This window comes from Leptodactylus fuscus, chromosome 5, assembly GCF_031893055.1.
Source record: "Leptodactylus fuscus isolate aLepFus1 chromosome 5, aLepFus1.hap2, whole genome shotgun sequence".
Classification (NCBI taxonomy): Eukaryota; Metazoa; Chordata; class Amphibia; order Anura; family Leptodactylidae; genus Leptodactylus; species Leptodactylus fuscus.
The window spans coordinates 202782594-202803115 of NC_134269.1; the positions used below are offsets into that span (position 1 = coordinate 202782594).

The 20522-nt window shown below is 47.3% G+C and overlaps 1 protein-coding gene across 3 annotated transcripts in view; it reads right to left on the bottom strand.

The window, feature by feature from the left end:
* The window catches only part of PRR7 (proline rich 7, synaptic), a 30376-nt gene extending 11219 nt beyond the window's left edge, over positions 1-19157 (bottom strand). Inside the window, exons 1-3 of one of the 3 annotated variants that reach the window (XM_075275043.1) lie at positions 19061-19157; positions 860-1664; positions 714-761 (exon numbers count right to left, since the gene is read on the bottom strand). In XM_075275043.1, coding sequence (XP_075131144.1) covers positions 714-761; positions 860-1259 — 448 coding nt within the window. In that variant the 5' untranslated portion in view covers positions 1260-1664; positions 19061-19157. Of the gene's footprint in view, positions 1-713; positions 762-859; positions 1665-17112; positions 17436-19060 lie in introns of those variants that run through there. The other 2 variants (XM_075275044.1, XM_075275042.1) reach the window with 2 other exon arrangements.
* Between the last annotated feature and the right edge of the window lie 1365 nt (positions 19158-20522).

The following is a 20522-nucleotide window of genomic DNA, read 5'->3' on the forward strand; positions in this document are numbered from 1 at the left end:
GAGATTGAAGTACTAGCTTACAGAACCTAAGATATCACTAGTTACAGTCAGGAATATGAGCTTAATATGCAGCTAGCATGACATTCCCATCTGTTTTTAACTAGTGATATCTCTAATTCTATTATAGCTAGTACTTCGATCTGAGCTGAGAATCTCATCTTTCTGCTCATACCAGAACCAATTTTCTAGGTTGTATGAAACCTTTTTTGAAGTGACTATTCCCCTTTTGGTAAATTCTTCAGCTCTCTACACTGAGTACAGGTGTATGGACAGGGTCTCCCTGGCAGTGCTCAGTTAGAGCATTGCTAATGGGAACTTTACAGCCTGTTTTCTATTAAAAGGAAGTTAGGTAGGTTAATAAATTATATTCACTCCATAAGAACTTTACGGCCTGTTTTCTATTAAAAGGAAGTTAGGTAGGTTAATAAATTATATTCACTCCATAAGAACTTTACAGCCTGTTTTCTATTAAAAGGAAGTTAGGTAGGTTAATAAATTATATTCACTCCATAAGAACTTTACAGCCTGTTTTCTATTAAAAGGAAGTTAGGTAGGTTAATAAATTATATTCACTCCATAAGAACTTTACGGCCTGTTTTTGATTAAAAGGAAGTTAGATAGGTTAATAAATTATGTTCACGACTCCGACACAGTAGCAAAAAAATACAAATAAACTTTTAACTCTACAACTGTTCTGTATTCAAAATTCTCACCTTGACTCATGGAAGGAATGTCTCTGTTAGCGGCACTAGGAGCAGGGCCTAAAAACATACGAAACAAAAGATAGATTATTTTATTCTTTACACAAAATTGTACTGTTAACCATACATATATTTTTTATTAGTTGTCACCCTCTTACCATTCCTGCGGGTGGCAGACCATGGCCGAGCTTGTGCCGCTGGCGGTGGTTGCTGACTTGCCGCTTGTGCACGAATTCTGTGTGCCACAGGGATGCGTGGGCTGCTGACATATTCCTCATACTGAAGTGGCTCAATCTGTACAGAACGTAAACTCTGCTCCCGCAGCCTCTCCTCCCTGCGTCGCTTCATACGGCGCCTAAGAAAACTGCAGAGACAGCACAGCAATACTATCAACCCCCAGATGAGCCAAAATCCAGCAAAACAACTGAGGAAAGTGTAGGTGCCCTGAGACATAACCATCTTATTCTGCCATACAGAGGGGCAGGAACCCCCAAACACGCACTGCAGATTCACAGATGGGGGCACCAGCGTCAGGTATTCTTTGTGCAAAGATGGCATATCATCCCTGGCTTTTCCTTTCTGTCATCTTATTATCCATGGTCTCAGTTCTTTTCATGTTGTGCTGCGTTCTTTCGATTTTTTCCGCCCATGAATCTCATTATTCACCAAATGTTTCTTTTGGGCAGTCTAGGATGCCTCTGTTTATGGCCAGCTGTCATTTGGCAAACCTACAGCTCGAGTGTGTGTCGTGGTGCGCACTGGTTCTGAAGATCAGCCAGTAATATGGCAGTAAGCATATTGCTTGGTTACAGAAAACTGTCTTAAACTTATCTAAAAACCAGTTCAAGGGCTTCTAATGGTCTCCAGAAAGCCGTGTAGGTGGCCATAAAACACATATTCTTTTATTAACATTCTTGGCATTGTCTTGAATCTTTCCAAGATGTCTTATTCCAAATACCTTATCTGAAAACAAAAAGATACAATATTAGAATCCTGTACATAGTACCATCTAAGTATTTATAGTATATTACACCATGATCAATAACAGGTGGATTCTGTGTTATCTATATAGGGGCGTTAACTTTCATTGTAATAATGCCTGTTAAAATAGGGACTGCTGAAAAGTGATCCCTACAGAGGAGTAAGGGTAAGTTCACATGGGTTTTTTTTATGGATCGGAACCTGAGACGGAGGCCGCCTCAGGTTCCGGTCCAAAAGCCGGGTAGCTGCGACTTAAACCCGGTGTACTGCACCAGCGTCTAGCCGCCCACTCTGCTCCGGATTCGGCCTGAAACAAACCAGCTCCCGGTAAGAAAAAACTGAGTTGTCTTTTTGGTCAGGATTTTGAGGTGGATATGGCCTCAAAATCCTGACCAAAAAACACCGTGTGAACTCAGCCTAAGGGTATGTTCACATGGAGTTTTTTGGCAGCGGACTTTGGCGCGGAATCCGCCTCAAAATCCGTGGCCAAAATCGGCTCCCATTGACTTCAATGATAGCCGCTTGCTTCTTTTTCCTGCTAGCTAGTAGCGGAAAAAAGAAGCGTCATGCCTTATCTTGCCACGGTTTCTGCTTCCACATTCCGTGGCGGCGAGTGGCGCGGAATGTTCACACGGCGGAAAAGGTTTCCGCAATTTTTTCCTTCATACCCTAATTGTCAGCTTATTATGAGGCTCAGTTACCAGTACAAAATTGCAAGATTTCAAGTTTATTTTAACTACCGTATATTAAAAATTGAAATTTTAATAAAACACCAACAAAAATATGTTTATCATAAAAAACTATTTTAAAATACTGTCAGGGTCTGGGGTTGCTAGGTGGGGTGGCATAGACACACAAGTCCAGTTTCTTTTAGTCCAAAACAAAGGTAGAGTTTATTTTCACTCAAAAAGGTCGTGCAGCAACAAAAGGAAACAATACAAAAATAAATCCCTGCCCGGCTAGGCACTAACTAACATAGAATAGGTTACCTCACCTAGAAGAACAGAAATCAAAAAGCCAGTAGAATCATTCAGGACACAGCTCCAAAAATATGACCTCTCTGTTGGATCTCCAGCCAAGCACTGCCAAAGTGTTGCTGCTGGAGTTGACTTCTTAAGCCTCCTTGACGAGGAGACTCTCTGCAGCTGAGTCACTGGCGGAACATCCCCAAAGTGTGGACTGGAGGGGGTGGAATGACAGGTCCCACTGCCAACCTACCTGCCATTCCTAAAAATCCAGCCCAGTACTGAGCATTTACCAAAATGCTCAGCAGACGAAAGTTGTCTTCTAAGAACAAACACTCCTGGAGTTTTCTCATCTCACCCACCTGAGTAGTCTGGGTGAGATGTACACCCCCTCCATTACCTGACCGGCTTACAATTTCTTCCCTTTAAGGCCCGGTTCACATCTGCGTTCGGTCCATTCCATTCCCCTATATGCATGAAATATGCAGAGAGAAGAGTCTTGCAGGCAGCACCTTTCTCTCCACATTTTTCGAGGGGAAACCACACATACCTCTTTATAGTCTATGGGGTTCACGGGCTTCCTTAGGTAACCGTTTTTTTGATGCTGATAGGTTTCCGTTCGTGGGGTCCCCAAGTGGACTCATCAAACAGAAACCCAAGTGCAGATCTGTACCGGGCCTAAATCCATATCCTTATAAATATATGAAGGCTAGCATTGCTATATAAATCTAATTGTGAAGTGGTATCTATTGCTCTTGGTCAATTAAAAAAAAAAATTGCATGAATTACTTATACTAGTACCTGTACCAGTATATCATTTACCATCTTAGTACTACTTTAATTTCTGTGTTTGGTTTTGTCATGAGTGGTGAGAAGAAATGCTACATCTTTAATGTTTTGATTCACCAGCATCAGATACCCTACAGTATGATATATATATATATATATATATATATATATATATATTTGGAATTACCAGTCTATATGCCACACCTTCAGTGGAGAAAGGATCATGGTTGCAGGGAGTGTGACCGCGACCGGGCCTGGAGTTGTATGGGGCCATGGCCAGCAGGAAATGGCCGATGCCCCGGACCACAGAGATCAGGGAAATCCTTGTACCCCGACTGTTATACATTACAGGCCCCCCTACCAAATAATGCTTATAAAAAAAAAAAAGACCTGAGTGTCACAGCCCCCTGGTTTCCAAGGCATCCATATTGAGAATCTGTGCCTTGGGCTTCTGAGGAACGCCCCTCCTGACAGTACTCGTCCATAGCCCTGTACTGTCAAAGGCGGAATTCCTAGCAATGGCGCACCATAGTACTAGTTTATGGACGAATACAGTCAGGGGCAGTGTTCCTCACAGCCCAGCTAGATTGTCCCAATCTCTAACCTTCTGACAGTGGGTAGAGATTGGTGCCAAAACTAATGGCAGCGATATCTCCAACCCCGGGCACATAACTGGAAGGCACTATTGGCTTCCTAGCGGTATATAAAATCGCAGGTGCCTGAGGTCTTTAAATTCCTAACTTTGTATTGTGTACCTTGTATCTTTGTTCTATCTGCTCTTTCTATCCTCATAGTGTTTTCTATTCTTAAAGGCCTCCTTCTCGCCATAATAAAGAAGTACTTGTTGACATGGACAGTTTGGCGGGTCTGCTCTGAACTCCTGTTTATTGAGGGGTTTGGTCTGGGGGATTAATCTTGGGTTTGATGCCTCATCCGTCAATCCTACTTATTAGTCTGTTATGTGCTGCTATGTTCTGTATTTTTTCACTGCTTTGCAGTTTTATTCCTCGTTCCTCCTCAGGATCGGCACATCACAGATGGCCACACCACGCCAGTGAGTCACAGAACGACTTCTCAAATGTAGAAAACAATACGGACTGCACATGGACTGAGGTTCTTAATACACATTTTATTCCTACTGTACAAGCCCCCCTACCACTGCACAATGTCATTTAGGTGGGTTCCTATGATGTTTTTTTGATCCTCGATGGTGTCCATTGGCTGTGCCACTTTCCCTCGAATCCAAGTGTGGCCTTCACATGCTACGGCCTAACACCTTGTAGTCACACCGTGCAGGGTTACCTTCACCTTTTTCAGTTCAGTCGTGTTCAACACATACTTGTACTTTATAAAGACCGTGACAAAAATAATCGGCATTAATCGGAATCTATATAAAATCCAAAATTGATTTAGGTCATAATGGCCCAGCCCTACGCCGCAGGTACAAATGTTTCGTATGACACGGCGTATATTTGCTATATAGGTGGTCCTAATAACCACATCTACTTACACATATATTTAGAAGGAGAATAGGACAACTGTTTAGAGATTTAGTATTGAAAGAGATGGATGTCTCATATCCACTATTTCACAAGGAATCTTTTTGCTTCCTCCCGTTTGGATAACAATCACAACAGATGCTATATTAAGAGTCTCAGGCTGGGAAGATAATGTGGAGCCAACAGAACAGGAGGATGGTCGCTGAAGCACATAGAGGTCCAAACCTCAAAAGTCAAAGATCTGAAGGTTAGGGGAATAAGGAAGGATGGCAACTACAGGTTTAAAATTGCCCCCTTGCAACCCTTTGGGTAAGTTCACACGGGGTTTTGTGGTCCGGAACCTGAGGTGGCCTCCGGGTAGCCACAACTGCAACGGCATCCAGCCATGCACTCCGTTCCAGGTTACACCCAATGAATGGGCCTGGTTCGGAGGAGGGAGTGTCTTCAGGCGGATGTCACGAGGTGACTCGGCCTGAAGAATGAGCATCTCACTTCTTTTTTCCGGGAGCCGGAAGTTGCAAAAGAACTCTTCAGCGACGCCTCTATATTCGTCTGGAACGGCCTCTCTTCGCGTCTTCTTCCGGAACTGGGTTCAAACTTCTAGGCCTCGGGCAAAGCTGACTGCGCATGCCCACCAGACACAAGAAAATGGCCGCTTAAGTGTAAGTGGCCATTTTCTTGTGGCCAGTGGGCATGTGCAGTTTGAACCCAGCGCTGGAAGAAGACGCAAAGAGAGGCCGTTCCAGCAGAAGAAGATGGAGGCGGCGCTGTAGAGTTCTCTCGCAGCATTGGCGACACCCCCAGTGCTGTTTGAGCGCTGGGGCCCACCCTCGTTGCTGTGAGAGAACTCATTTGCATCCTGACGAAAACCACGATTTCTACTGAACGGCGGCGCAGAGAAGACATCTAAAGGTAGGAGAAGAATAGCCTTTCTTAAGGCTATTCCTATGTGGTAGGCAGAAAAAAATAAAATTTTAATGATAGAATTCCTTTAAAGTAAGGTAAATACAATCTCAGAGGAACTGCACATGGGAAATTACACTGTGTCATTATTTATTAGGCCAAAATTCAGAAGCTGTGAATGAAAATTAATTTCCATACAATTTAAGTGTGTAAAGTAGTAGCCAGGTCCGGCTCATCAAATTGATCAGATTTACTAATCATCAGCAAGTGTAGCTTCCTCTATACAAGCAGAAGTATTAGTAGTTTGCTGGTCTGGAGCATTCAAGGAGGAAAGGCATCAGCAATGATCTTAAATAAGCAATGGCTGCTGCCCTCAATCTGGGAAGGGTTAGAAGGCCATTATGAAACAATCTAAAGCCTGTCATTCTACAAAGAGAGAGATTATTTACAAGTTAAAAAACATTCAGTCTTGCAGGGAGTGGATGGATCAGCAAATTCACCCTGGGGTAACACCATGTAATGCTCAGAACAAATGCAAAACCCAAGACGATACAGGTCTCTCAGTGAGCATGTTTAATGCCAATGTTCATGACGGTGCGAATATAAAAAGACTGAACACGTATGGCTTATTTGCAAGGGTTACCTGGAGAATTCATTCGGAAAAGAACATTTACAGCATGACTCAAGTTTGCAAAGTTGGATCTAAAGAAACCACAAGACTTCTGTAACAATGTACCTCAGTCATCGAGTCAACCATGAACTCTATAATACCAAAGTATTCTTTCAGGCCAATATTAAGGTCAGCTAAGTAACAGCTAAAGCTTGGCCGAAACTGAATCATGCAACAGGACAGAAAAGAATTCGACAGCAAATCTCCTGCAAAATTGTTGTAAAAGAAAGGAATCAAGGTGTTGTAAAGGCCCTGTCAAAGTCCAGACCTCCGACTAATGGAAATACTGTGAGAACTGTGCAGAGATTAATGCCCACGGACCTCAATGACCTGTACAGGAGAGTGGGCCACAATTCTCACAGAATGACATGTCAGACTAAGGGTCGGTTCACACAAAGGAATTTGGCGTTGATTTGAGGGCGGATGCCGAATTCAGAGCAGATTTCTTCCAAATCCGCCTCCCATTGTTTTCAGTTCGGAAAAAAGAAGCCTCCTGCTTGATCTTGCCGGTCCGCGGCTCGAGACTCCTTCCTGATTAGGCCCATTGCATTGCATCGGTATCCCGACGCGGCTAGCCCGCGGAAAAAGGTGACGTAACAAGATACCGGCGGTGGAGAAAGGTGATGTAAAAGATAGAGAAGAGTGCAGGTGAGTTACAATAAGGGAGTCACTGGCACTATATGACCTGCAGATTTGGCAGTGGTCTCAATCTGGACTGAGGACCCCAGCTGTCCAGGACGGCCACTGATGCCCCGGACGAGGGCCGTGTCTACCCCAATTCATCTATAATAGCAGGTCTGCTGTCACAACTACAGCTGGGCCTCGGTACAAATGGTTCTGACATTGTATGCACCTGGAAAGGAAAGAGACCGAGGACAGTAATTACTTTTTTTTTGTCTAGTCTGAAATAATTCTAGGTCTGATTAATTATAGAGGTCTGGGGTTTGATTCATTTTAGGGGGTCTGGGACAAGAATATAGTTTGAGGTCTGAATTATGTAAATAGGTTTTGTCATTTCAACAAACAGGCGATTGTAAGATATCTGATGATATCTTCTGATCCCCCTATCTGAGTTTCACTGGCAAAATCTTGTCTCGCTTTGTCTCAAGACAGACTGCAAGTCAGAAGACTCATTTCTACAGAAGTCTATGGAGAGGGGGAAGGAATATGACAAGACAGGCAGCTTTTAGTCTGAACTCAGAGCTTTCTATCACAACCAAAACACGTTATTCACATCAGTACAGGTCAAAAACCTCTCTATATGTCCTGCATGTTCATGGAGCTGTATCTAAGTGAGCAGTGGCATAGCTTGAAGCTCCTGGGACCCCTATCTGCCTTCTGCCATTTACAATTGTGGTATATTTTATGCGTCAGAAGGACCTTTTGGACCCACTTAGGTTCCAGGTCTCAGGAGCGACGGCTACCACTGTACCCCCTATACACACGCCCAGGGACACTGTCACTCAGGACATGCAGGGGCTAGAGCTGCGATCTTGGTCTTCTTTTAGGATTTTGAAAAATCACTGGTTAAAGTAGAGTTGCATATACTTACAACTTTCACTTTAAACAATGTGCAGGAGAATACATGCAGGAAAGGAAAGAATTATTTTATTATACTTCTGTCCCTTTCACTTCAGCTAACCCCAGGGAAGGGGGTACCATGGACCATCACCCCCCTCCCTTGTCAATCAGAAGCATACTCGCAGTAGTTAAGTATTTTTACGGAGAAAAGTACTTCAAGAACTACTTCCTCTCCGAATGACTCGTGAGGACACCGCGCGGAAAACACATGGACCCCAACACTTTTTAATGCGTTCGGTATTCCGTTCGGGGGGTTCCCCAAGTGGATGTGAACCAGGCATAAGTCTAAAATATTTTAGATCGCTAAAAGGTTAAAATGCACATAAGGCACAAAAATTAAGTGGCAGCAATATTTATCTGAGCCAAAAATTCTAAATCTAAAAAAAAAGTGAATTTGGATTCGGGTCTGGGGTTTGAAACGAGGGATCAAATTTGGTCTAAGATTAATTTTAGAGCTAAATTTTTTATTTAAGGGTCTGGATTGAGTTAGGTTTGGTCTGGGGTGTGAACTAAGTTATGTGTCTAGTCTGAGGTCTGCATTAATTTTGGGGTGTTCTTAGGTCTTGTCTGAATTTATTGAGGGATCTTAAAGGGATCCTATTATTAAAACAGAATTTTTTTTGTGACTAAGACATAGGAATAGCAGTACGAAAGGCTATTCTTCTCCTATCTTTAGATGTCTTCTCTGCGCCGCTGTTTGGTAGAAATCTAGGTTTTCATCGGTATGCAAATGAGTTCTCTCGCAGCACTGGGGGGGCCTCCCCAATGCTGCGAGAGAAATCTCCAGTGCTGCCTCCATCTTCTTCAGGAACGGGCTCTTCATTAGAGATGAGCAAGTACTATTCAAAACTCCTGTTTCAAATAGCACGCACCCATAGGAATGAATGGATGCAGGGAGTTAAGCGGTCAGCCGCCGGCAAAGTCTGCGTGCCGACCGCTTCCATTCATTCCTATGGGTGCGTCCTATTCAAAACGGCCGTTTCGAATAGTACTCACTCATCTCTACCCTTCATGCGTCTTCTTCCGGCTCTGGTGGTCAAACTTCTAGTCCTTGGGCAGAGCTGACTGCCACAAGAAAAATGTCCGCTTACACAATAAGTGTGGCCTGTGGGCATGCGCAGTCAGCTCTGCCTGAGGCCTAGAAGTTTGACCACCAAAGCCGGAAGAAGACGCGTGAAGAGGCCGTTCTTGAAGAAGATGGAGGCGGCACTGGAGAGTTCTCTTGCAGCAGTGGGGACGCCCCCAGTGCTGTTTCAGCGCTGAGGACCGCCCCCAGTGCTGCGAGAGAACTCAGTTAAATACCGACAAAAACCGGGATTTCTACTGAACGGCGGCGCGGAGAAGACATCTAAAGGTAGGAGACAAATAGCCTTTCTTAAGGTTATTCCTACGTGTTAGTCACAAAAAATTGTGTTTTAATGATAGAATCCCTTTAAATAATTTCACGGTCTGGATTTATTTTTTGGGTCTGGTTAGGGGATATGTATTTACCTTGGGCTCTGTTTCGTCTTACTTAATACTACGGTCTGGTGCAGTGTGTGAATATATTTTGGAGATCTGGTCTGCACTAAGAAGAGACAAACTTTGCTATCATCAGGAGAAGTTAACATGGCGGCCTGGGTAGGAAAGAGAAGATTTTTATTTAGAGAAGACCTCACTAGATCTAGTTATGTATTTTCTGCGGATGCATCTGATCAGTGAGCGGTATAATCTCCTGTACAGTCTCCGATTTATATTGCACAAATGACATCTAAGTTTTGCTCAGACATAATCATTTTTCTCGAGATGAATCATGTTCTGTGTTTCAGAATTTCCACAATATGGAGTCCTAGTTAGAAGACTGTTCTGCCTATTTTTAATCCTTTTCATCGAAATATGTAAAGCTTTAGCCACGAGCCCTTGTGAGCGCCTATACGCTATAGGGTAAGGCAGTGAATAGGTAGCTGTGAGGTCATGCTGTTCTTTTATAGATCCTTGCCAAGCTCTATCACTTGCACACAGTAATATGTTCCTCCGGCTTTACACAAGGTCGTGATAGTAGCGGTGTGTAAATAGAAACAGGATGCATGCAGTGACACAAATAGACTTGTGCTACCAATGGATCTACGTCACAGAACATGCTTCGGAACAAAAGTAACCTTTATTTTCTGGCCAGGAACGTGTACCGAGCAGACTATTCCCTCCTGCTTCAGTTCGGTGGAAATTTAAAGAGGACCCGCTCGCTTTTTCACAATGGTGGGCAGGTCCTCTATAGACGTTAGGGGTTATCTATTTTACAAATCGTTCCATAGCAGCGCTGGAAGGAACCCAGTCTCCATGGTGACTAGAGTTTCAGCCCTTCCTTCATGCCCAAATATGTAAAGCAACAACCCGATTTTAGGATGAACACAGACTGCTTGTGGATTTTGGGTCGAAGACTAATTAAGGGAATGAAGCAATGGTTCACTGCAGGATGCAGACAGGACCAAGTGGGAAATGGCAGGGGTTGCAAAAGTGAACATGGTCTGGGGTTGCATAGACATACAAGTCAATTTTCTTTTAGTCCAAAACAAAGGTAGAGTTTATTTTCACTCAAAAAGGTAGCGCAGCAACAAAAGGAAACAATACAAAAATAAATACCTGCCCGGCTAGGCTCTAACTAACATAGAATAGGTTACCTCACCTAGAATAACAGAAATCCAAAAGCCAGTAGAATCATTCAGGACACAGCTCCAAAAATATGACCTCTCTGTTTGTTCTCCAGCCAAGCTCTGCCCAAAGTCTGGAGCTGACTTCTTAAGCCTCCATGATGAGGAGACTCTCTGCAGCTGAGTCGCTGCCAGAACATCCCCAAAGAGTGGACTGGAGGGGGGTGGAATGACAGATCCCACTACCAACCTACCTGCCATTCCTAAAAATGCAGCCCAGTACTGAGCATTTACCAAAATGCTCAGCAAATGAAAGTTGTCTGCTGAGAACAAACATTCCTGGAGTTTTATCATCTCACCCACCTGAGTAGTCTGAGTGAGATGTACACCCCCTCCATTACCTGACCAGCCATCGGCTTACAATATACAGTATATAATCCAAGAGGTTGGTGGCTGTCAAATATTCCAAATGTTCACAGATAAGGCTTGTATACGGTGCCAGCCACACCGTGCCAACTTACAGACTATTACTGTTATTCATCTGCATCCTGCTGTGAACCATTGCTTCATTATAATATAATAATGTATAATAATGTCAAAGTGAATGAAATAGAACATACTTACTTATTATATAGACTTAATGGGGGTGAGGATCCCCGAACGGAAACTGGGCGCAGGTGTGACATTCCCCTTGTCCTCACTACGCATGCACCACACATTGGGCGCATGCGCGGTGAAGCCAAGATCTACTTCCCCGGCCTCACTGAACAACTGTGCAGGTACCAGGAGCACCAGAGATGAGTCCAAGTCAGTATAAAGGTTTTTTCTTTAAATGCAGCTTTACAACAGCCCTGTTTTGGACACTAAACCCCCTGGTCCATATGGACCTGTAGGAGGATTAGTGTCCCAAATCACCCTGACAAGTTCCCTTTAAGGGGGTGCAGTGCTGTGCTATGGGTTATAAAGCCTCTCATTGATTTCAATGTGTAGCGCGCGTAAGCCGGCACCCATTGAAGTGAATGGGATCTGTTTTGGAGCGCCTCGCTCTGACACGTGTTTACGTGTCTAAATGAGCGCCGCGTTATTCGGTGGGAACGGGGCCTTAGTGAGAACACCAATGGCATGGATGGCTATCTGCCGCATTGTGTGACTTCACCCTAACATGAGACAATTCTTCATCAATGGCCCGATAAACAGACTGCATTCAAGAATCAAACAAGCTTTATTGACACGTCCGAATAGCTATTTGGATGTTTGTTGAGTGGACATCTTTCCTGCTACAATGTTGACATAGCTGTACTGATGTCACAGCAGCGGATCTGTCAGCAGACTACGATACCCTGTATCATACGTGTTGACAGGCAGCCGTGTATACATACAGCAGCACACGCATCTCTGGTAAGAATGGTGGGGAGAATAACAACACGCCTGCTGTATCCTCTGCTAGCTGCCATTCACCACACACCAGTATACAGTATTTGTGACACTTGGATTAGTAGTGGAACAGATCGGTCTTATATGGGGCAGATCTGCGTTATAGGGGTATTCCGCGTACGCCAAGATGCCGCTGCTTCTCCTGCCCACCAGGAATTGAGTTATGGAAATATTGCAGCTCACATGACAAACATGTGTAATGTTCTTTTCTCACCCACAGGGAGCGCTCATCCCCAATACTGGAAGAAGTTTACTTATCAGTATATTTATCAATACCGGAGTACCTAGGGGTGAAAGGACACCACCCGCTTCCTATAGTGGAAAGTTAGGTAGGTACTTGTGGTATATAGTGATACAATGTATTTAAAGGGAGTGTGCCAACACAAAACCAAGTGTTTATGTTAAACATATTTAACCACTTCCGGCCCACCTATAGGGAAGGTAGCAGCAGTTTAATATGTGCCAGCGTTCCCAATCCCTATATACACAGCTATAGGAGCCGCCATGATCCCTGAGATCACATGACTGCTCTGGCCATGGCCCAGATAAGCTCTGCAGTACAATGCAGGAGGCCTCAGTTACAGGGAGATCAGTATAAAAAACAAGAAAACGCCCCCACAAAGGTCTAGTATGTCCTTATAGAGGGGCACAAAGTACGAAAAAAAACCTGCCACTACCACACCGTCATAGGTTCTAGCCCTGTTCCTGGCGACACAACAGTAAGTGTCACTGAACTTTGTGCTACTAAAAAAAAACGTGAAAAACAGATGTTTCCCCTCAGTGGTTAGCACTGCAGCCTTGCAGCGCTGGAGTCCTGGTGTTCAAATCCCGCCAAGGGCAAAAAAACATCTGCAAGGAGTTTGTATGTTCTTCCCGTGCTTGCATGGATTTCCATCCCATATTCCAAAAAAGACATACTGATAGGGAAAAATGTACATTGTGAGCTCTATGTGGGGCTCACAATCTACATAAAAAAAAAAAAAAAAAAAGTCAGGTGAGGGGTACAGGGATGGAAAAAGGGTTTTCGTGGGAGTTCTTCTTTAAGAATTTTTTATCTATTGTTTTCAATTTTCCTGTCACTATCTACACTGAAACTGTAACACCAAGGACAAGCTACGGGGTTAAGCAAGTTGAGGAAGTCGCCGGTATCACTAAGATCTGCTCCAATCTATGGCATGTGGAAGGGGCATTAGTGACCGCGTATTTTGGTCCTGATTCCGACGTCAGAATAGGACCAAAATGCGCCTGCCGCGACCGTCCCAGCTTCCGACAGTGTCGAGAGGCGGACGCTGCGGCTAAATCAGGGCAGCTTGCTTCTTTTTTCCGCTAGCAGGAACACACCGCTCACAAAAAAAAGAAAGCTAGCGGTCTACATAGACCTCTATTGTGAGGGGGCGGATTTGGAGGAGGATTCAGCGCCCTCTTGCCCCATGTGAACGAGCCCTAAAAGTCGGAAGTACTGCCCCAATGAAGCGTATCTGGTATGGAGTGGACATTAGATAATGGCTACCTCCTTTACACTGCATACTCCACTTCTCCTCACTTCTATTGTGAAGGGGAGCAGAGGGTTCAGGACGCCCCTGTAGTTGCGCACCTAATGATCGGACATTGGTCTCGTATCCCGTGGTTAGAAGGTGCTTATTTAGGTATTTTCTCCTGATCTTCTTTGCTGTCATCCATTTCCATCTCATCATTAGCAAAACAACACAGATGACAGCGCTGGTAAAAATACTCTGACTGCTTACTAAATACAATGATATGTCGGCATATGGCAGCGACGCAAATAGGGAAGCCGCCATCTTAGTTGTTTTGATGATTGAATTCTTACGTTTTTCTTTGTGATCTATGCAGAATCCAGCTCGGTGGTGGTCCATGTTCATGCAAACAGCATTACGGACCTGTAGGCGCACAGACCACCATATGGTGGTTACATATTGTAGAGGTATTTTTTATAGGTGTGAATCTGATGTAACAGGCCATATTGTATTAAGATTCCATACAAGGCAGAAAGGTAACGTATGGGTTCATAGCAGTCTATAGGCACACAGATCCATATGAGTCCTTGCAGGACTCGTTTCATCCATTATATCTTGCTTTTTGGCTATATTTATCTCAGAGTCGGTGAAAGCCTATGCAAAATAGTTCACATCTGTGTCGGTAAACCGTTCGGGGGAGTTCGCATGGGGACCTCCCCTTAACGGAATGCCGAATGCATTGGCAGTGAAAGCACACGGACCCCATTGTAGTCTATGGGGTCCGTGTGCTTTCACTGCACACCGCTTGCCAATGCGTTCGGTAGGCCATCCGTGGAGGGGGAGTCCCCATGCAGACTCCCCTGAACGGATTACCGACGCAGATGTGAACGAGGCCTCATCTGTCATGGGTTCCAGAGTTGGATACGGGAACCACAGCTATAGTTGGCCCATTATCTTTTCAAGGGGAAGGGGGGTGTCCGCACGAAACATGTGGAGAGAAAAGTCCTGCAAGGGGAAGGGGGGTGTCTGCACGAAACATGTGGAGAGAAAAGTCCTGCAAGGGGAAGGGGGGTGTCCGCACGAAACATGTGGAGAGAAAAGTCCTGCAAGGGGAAGGGGGGTGTCCGCACGAAACATGTGGAGAGAAAAGTCCTGCAAGGGGAAGGGGGGTGTCCGCACGAAACATGTGGAGAGAAAAGTCCTGCAAGCAGCCACATAGAGACCATTATAGTCTATGGGGTCTCTGGGTTTCTTTTAGGTAACCGCTTTTTAATGAGTACAGGTTTCCATTTGGGGGGCGTTCCCAACGGAAACTCAAACGCAGATGTGAACCGGGCCTAAGTACTGGTCATGTAGGACAAAGGAGGAATGAAGACTAACCCCCTACTAATCCCATTGCTCGCTCTGGGCCCTGGCTCTTTTATATTCTATCCTACTACTATCCTCCTACTAATGTTTGGATGTTTGTTCCTCAATCACGCAAAAACAACTGCAGGGATTCGGCTCAAATTTGGAACATGCATACCTTGGAACCTGGAAAGATATATAGGCTACATATTAAGCCGCTAAATGCCCACACAACGCCACTACAAGCCCTGAATTTGCCGTTCTGCAAGGCTAATGGAGCCGAGATGACGTCATCCGCTCTGCTTCAGCTGCTTTCCGATAGGCCCACGGCATTGTGTGGGCGGCGCTGAGGACGCTGTACACGCTGTAGCACATGCCTCCCGCTGCAAGCTCCGGACCGTCCAGAGCGAGCGGCCGTGCTGTAGAGGCAGAGGCCCTTGGGATGGGGGTGCGCACAGCAGGGCATTTTGGGGCGAGGGGGATGGGTGGCATGAGTGGGGGCAGCGGGTAAGAGGGGGGGCGGCCAAAGTGGCGACCATTTGGGGTGGAGAGCAGAGGGGTCCCAGGTCAGGGTGGGTAAATGGGAGGTACAAGGGAGGGGCCAATCAGTGAGGAATGGGTCCAGGGACCCACGGTACAACGAAGGACCCAGGGACGGTGGTCACACGCACGTGCGAGGGTGCTTGGGGGTTGCCGGACCACACCTGCACAGCACGGTGGTGGTGGGGGGGCCGAGCTGTTGAGGGAGGGAGCGCGTCGGTAGGGGAGATATAAATAATACCAAATGGTGTTTTAAAAGAAATTATAAATCGTCCTGGGCCCCAATGTGACACCTTAGCCCCTACCTAACTCTATACCGTACAATATATCCATCACATTAGTATTTGTATCCAGTCCACTGAAAGTTATGACATCAATGAGCTAATATGACACCGCCACTATTTACGGCGCCATTGTTTTACGTGCCAATACATTGGAGCCCAGTCGTGTCTGCCGCCTTGGAAACACTATAGTAAATCATTCACTATAACCTTCAGGTAGCGAAACCTAAAGTAAGCCTAAAACCCACAATATACTATTACAATACCATGTACAAAACCAACACTGTGCAAAAAAAAAAGGCCATATTCACACAGTATTTGGAAGCCGAAACCATGAGTAGGTCCAAAAAATGGAGGAGGTGCAGATGTGTCCATTACACTTTCTTGGTTTTGGCTTACAAGTAAGTGGCCATGCATACAGTATAATAAAAAGAAGTGACTACAACGTTTCAGTTTGCCCGTTGTTCTTCAACCCTTGCTGTGGCACGTGGGCGATGTTGCCCATTGGGTCCCGCGATCTGGCACCTAACACCACGGCCGTCCATCTATCTGGACCGTACACTAGCCACGGCACCAGGCAACCACATGCGGTATCTAAAGGACCGCCATTATAGTGGCACATGTATTAAAAAAAAACGACAAAAATCAGCAAATTCCCTAAAAATCCCTTTATAGTCTGGATTCCCACCTACAGAAGAGATAGAAGTACAAGTCCTCCCTTTATACATTTTCTAAAAAACAAAACAAAACAAACAAAAAACTTAACAAAATGTCTAAAAAATAAAAAAAATAATAAAAATAAACAAAAACTTTCCATAGTGGCAATGCAAAACCAATACGACTGTCTGGGAACATAAGAGACTGCAAACAAGACTACGATATCATCCACCTCTTGTAATAGAACAAGGATATAATAGCCATTAAGATTAGTAACTAGCCGAATACCACACAGAATCCAGACGTCCGTAGGAACTTCTACATGGAAGCAATGAACACAATGCAGCTAAATGTGGGAAGCCGTATGTGCAATGCGTATATATCATTCATGGGGTATGGGATATAGAAGAGAAGCTGCGGAGATCTCTATAGGGAGGCCCGTGTACTAAGCTGTCATACATGTACACAGCAATATCTGTTGCCTGAGACACAACATGCTTAGCACATGTCCTAGTACTGGAGAAGCAACAGGGAGACCCAGGTAGTGAATGCACCAAGAGCAGAGCAGCCACATCATCTATATCCAGAAGAGCTGCAGGACGTGCATTAGGATGCAGTACACACCAGCAGCAATCTCCCCTCTCCTCCAATATCCAACTCACCTCTTCTGGTGTCCCCAATGATACATCACCCCCTTCTCCAATTGCCCCTCCCTTTGCAGAGGTTCCCTGGTACCTGAGGTGGTGGGGTAGCCTGATGATTGGAAGCAGAGCTCTGCAGGAGACAGGCAGACAGAATGGTGCCAGCCTTTTGTTGCCTGGTACACTGAGCTGACAGTCTGTCTTCCTCCTTCCTACAACTCCCTCCCCCAGATTTGGCTTGTGTAGATGTGAGCCCGCTCCCCGGGCTGAGCTCTCGTCTGCAGCCTGTAGTCAGTGCCCGCAGCTGGGGAGGCTGCTCCAGGCACCTTGTCTAAAGTCCTCCCACAAGCTGAGGAGTCACCAGCCCCACCGATGCAGGGGGCAACTGGGAGTCCCTGAGCGGTGACGGAGAGAGAATTCCCTGCTCTGCCCTGTGTACTGTGCCCATCTCCTCACCCTGCCCCTGGGTACTGTGCCCATCACCTCAGCCTGCCCCTGTGTACTGTGCCCATCACCTCAGCCTGCCCCTGTGTACTGTGCCCATCTCCTCACCCTGCCCCTGGGTACTGTGCCCATCACCTCAGCCTGCCCCTGTGTACTGTGCCCATCACCTCAGCCTGCCCCTGTGTACTGTGCCCATCTCCTCACCCTGCCCCTGGGTACTGTGCCCATCTCCTCACCCTGCCCCTATCTCCTCAGCCTGCCCTGTGTACTGTGCCCATCACCTCAGACTGCCACTGGGTACTGTGCCCATCTCCTCACCCTGCCCCTGGGTACTGTGCCCATCACCTCAGACTGCCACTGGGTACTGTGCCCATCTCCTCACCCTGCCCCTATCTCCTCAGCCTGCCCCTGTGTACTGTGCCCATCACCTCAGCCTGCCCCTGTGTACTGTGCCCATCTCCTCAGCCTGCCCCTGTGTACTGTGCCCATCTCCTCAGCCTGCCCCTGTGTACTGTGCCCATCTCCTCAGCCTGCCCCTGTGTGCTGTGCCCATCACCTCAGCCTGCCCCTGTGTACTGTGCCCATCTCCTCAGGATGCCCCTGTGTATTGTGCCCATCTCCTCAGGATGCCCCTGTGTACTGTGCCCATCACCTCAGCCTGCCCCTGTGTGCTGTGCCCATCACCTCAGCCTGCCCCTGTGTACTGTGCCCATCTCCTCAGGATGCCCCTGTGTACTGTGCCCATCACCTCAGCCTGCCCCTGTGTACTGTGCCCATCTCCTCAGCCTGCCCCTGTGTATTGTGCCCATCTCCTCAGGATGCCCCTGTGTATTGTGCCCATCTCCTCAGCCTGCCCCTGTGTACTGTGCCCATCACCTCAGGATGCCCCTGTGTATTGTGCCCATCTCCTCAGCCTGCCCCTGTGTACTGTGCCCATCACCTCAGGATGCCCCTGTGTATTGTGCCCATCTCCTCAGCCTGCCCCTGTGTACTGTGCCCATCTCCTCAGCCTGCCCCTGTGTACTGTGCCCATTTCCTCAGTTTGCCCTGTGTATTGTGCCCATCACCTCACCCTGCCCCTGGGTACTGTGCCCATCACCTCAGACTGCCACTGGGTACTGTGCCCATCTCCTCACCCTGCCCCTATCTCCTCAGCCTGCCCCTGTGTACTGTGCCCATCACCTCAGCCTGCCCCTGTGTACTGTGCCCATCTCCTCAGCCTGCCCCTGTGTACTGTGCCCATCTCCTCAGCCTGCCCCTGTGTACTGTGCCCATCTCCTCAGCCTGCCCCTGTGTACTGTGCCCATCTCCTCAGGATGCCCCTGTGTACTGTGCCCATCACCTCAGCCTGCCCCTGTGTACTGTGCCCATCTCCTCACACTGCCCCTGGGTACTGTGCCATCTCCTCAGCCTGCCCGGTGCCATCTCCTCAGCCTGCCCGGTGCCATCTCCTCAGCCTGCCCCTGTGCCATCTCCTCAGCCTGCCCCTGTGTCCTGTGCCCGGTCCGGCCAGCTCTCCGCTTACCTTCCCCTCATTGCTCTGTCAGTCAGTGCTGCACCTGCCATTCCCTTGCTCCAGTCTGGCTTCTCTTTCCCCCTCCCCCATTACCTCTCTGTGTCCCTGTCATACGCAGCAGCCGCACATAGGGTTCCCTTGTTTCCCAGAGGGAGGGGATGAACTGTCTGTGTCCCCGGGGCCAGGGTTCCCTTCTCTGGCAGTGCCCGGGGGTGTAGCCGCAGCAGCAGCGCCCCCTCTCTGTGTGCGGCACACGTGCGCTCTATGTGCTGGCATGTGGCGCCGGATTCCTATTCATTACACTGCTCGCAGCTGTTGTCATGGTAACAGAGTAACCAGGAAATCACGACATTCGCGGGCAGCGCAATGTGTCAGGGCCGGGGGTGTCAGAGAGGGGAGAGGGGCGCAGAATGGCGGCCGAGCGGCCCCGGAGCCCCAGCACTGCGCTGCCCACCTCATGTGTCAGGGCGGCTCGTGTGTGGGCACAGGGAAGAGTACATTCCCTAATCTACCTAGAACTATAGCCGAGAAGTGCGCAGATAGAGGGTGGCAGGCATGGCACACGTCACAGCTGGCACCCCTGCCATAGGGGGTATGTGAGAGCCAGACCCAAATAATATGGCCCCTGCCAGCATCACAAATAGTGAAGAGCCCCACACAGTCCAATCTGCCCCTCAGTGACCCCCCCATACACTATAATCTGCCCCTCAGTGACCCCCCCATACACTATAATCTGCCCCACAGTGACCTCTATACACTATAGTCTGCCCCACAGTGACTCCCCCCATACACTATAATCTGCCCCACAGTGACCCCCCCATACACTATAATCTGCCCCACAGTGACCCCCACACACACAGTACAATCTGCCCCACAGTGACCCCCCCATACACTATAATCTGCCCCACAGTGACCCCCACACACACAGTACAATCTGCCCCTCAGTGACCCCCCCATACACTATAATCTGCCCCACAGTGACCCCCCCCCATGCACTATAATCTGCCCCACAGTGACCCCCCCATGCACTATAATCTGCCCCACAGTGACCCCCATACACTATAATCTGCCCCACAGTGACCCCCATACACTATAATCTGCCCCACAGTGACCCCCATACACTATAATCTGCTTCACAGTCGCCCCCACACAGTACAATCTGCTCCACAGTAATTCTTACACAGTACAATCTGCTCCACTCTGGCCCCACACAGTATAATCTCTTGCAAAGTGTCCCCCACACAGTATAATCTGCTCCACAGTGGCCCCTATACAGTATAATGTGTTCCACAGATGGGTGCCCACAGAGAGGACTCTGAGTGGCACCTCTGACACCCGTGCCATAGGTTCACCATCACAGGTCTAGGATATGATCTGTTGGGGTCTGACCTTTGGAAGAAGGGGCTGCACCGCTGTCCTGTGGCCCTGATAGGAATGCCAGCTAGTAATAAGTGGCGGAGTCCTTCTATAA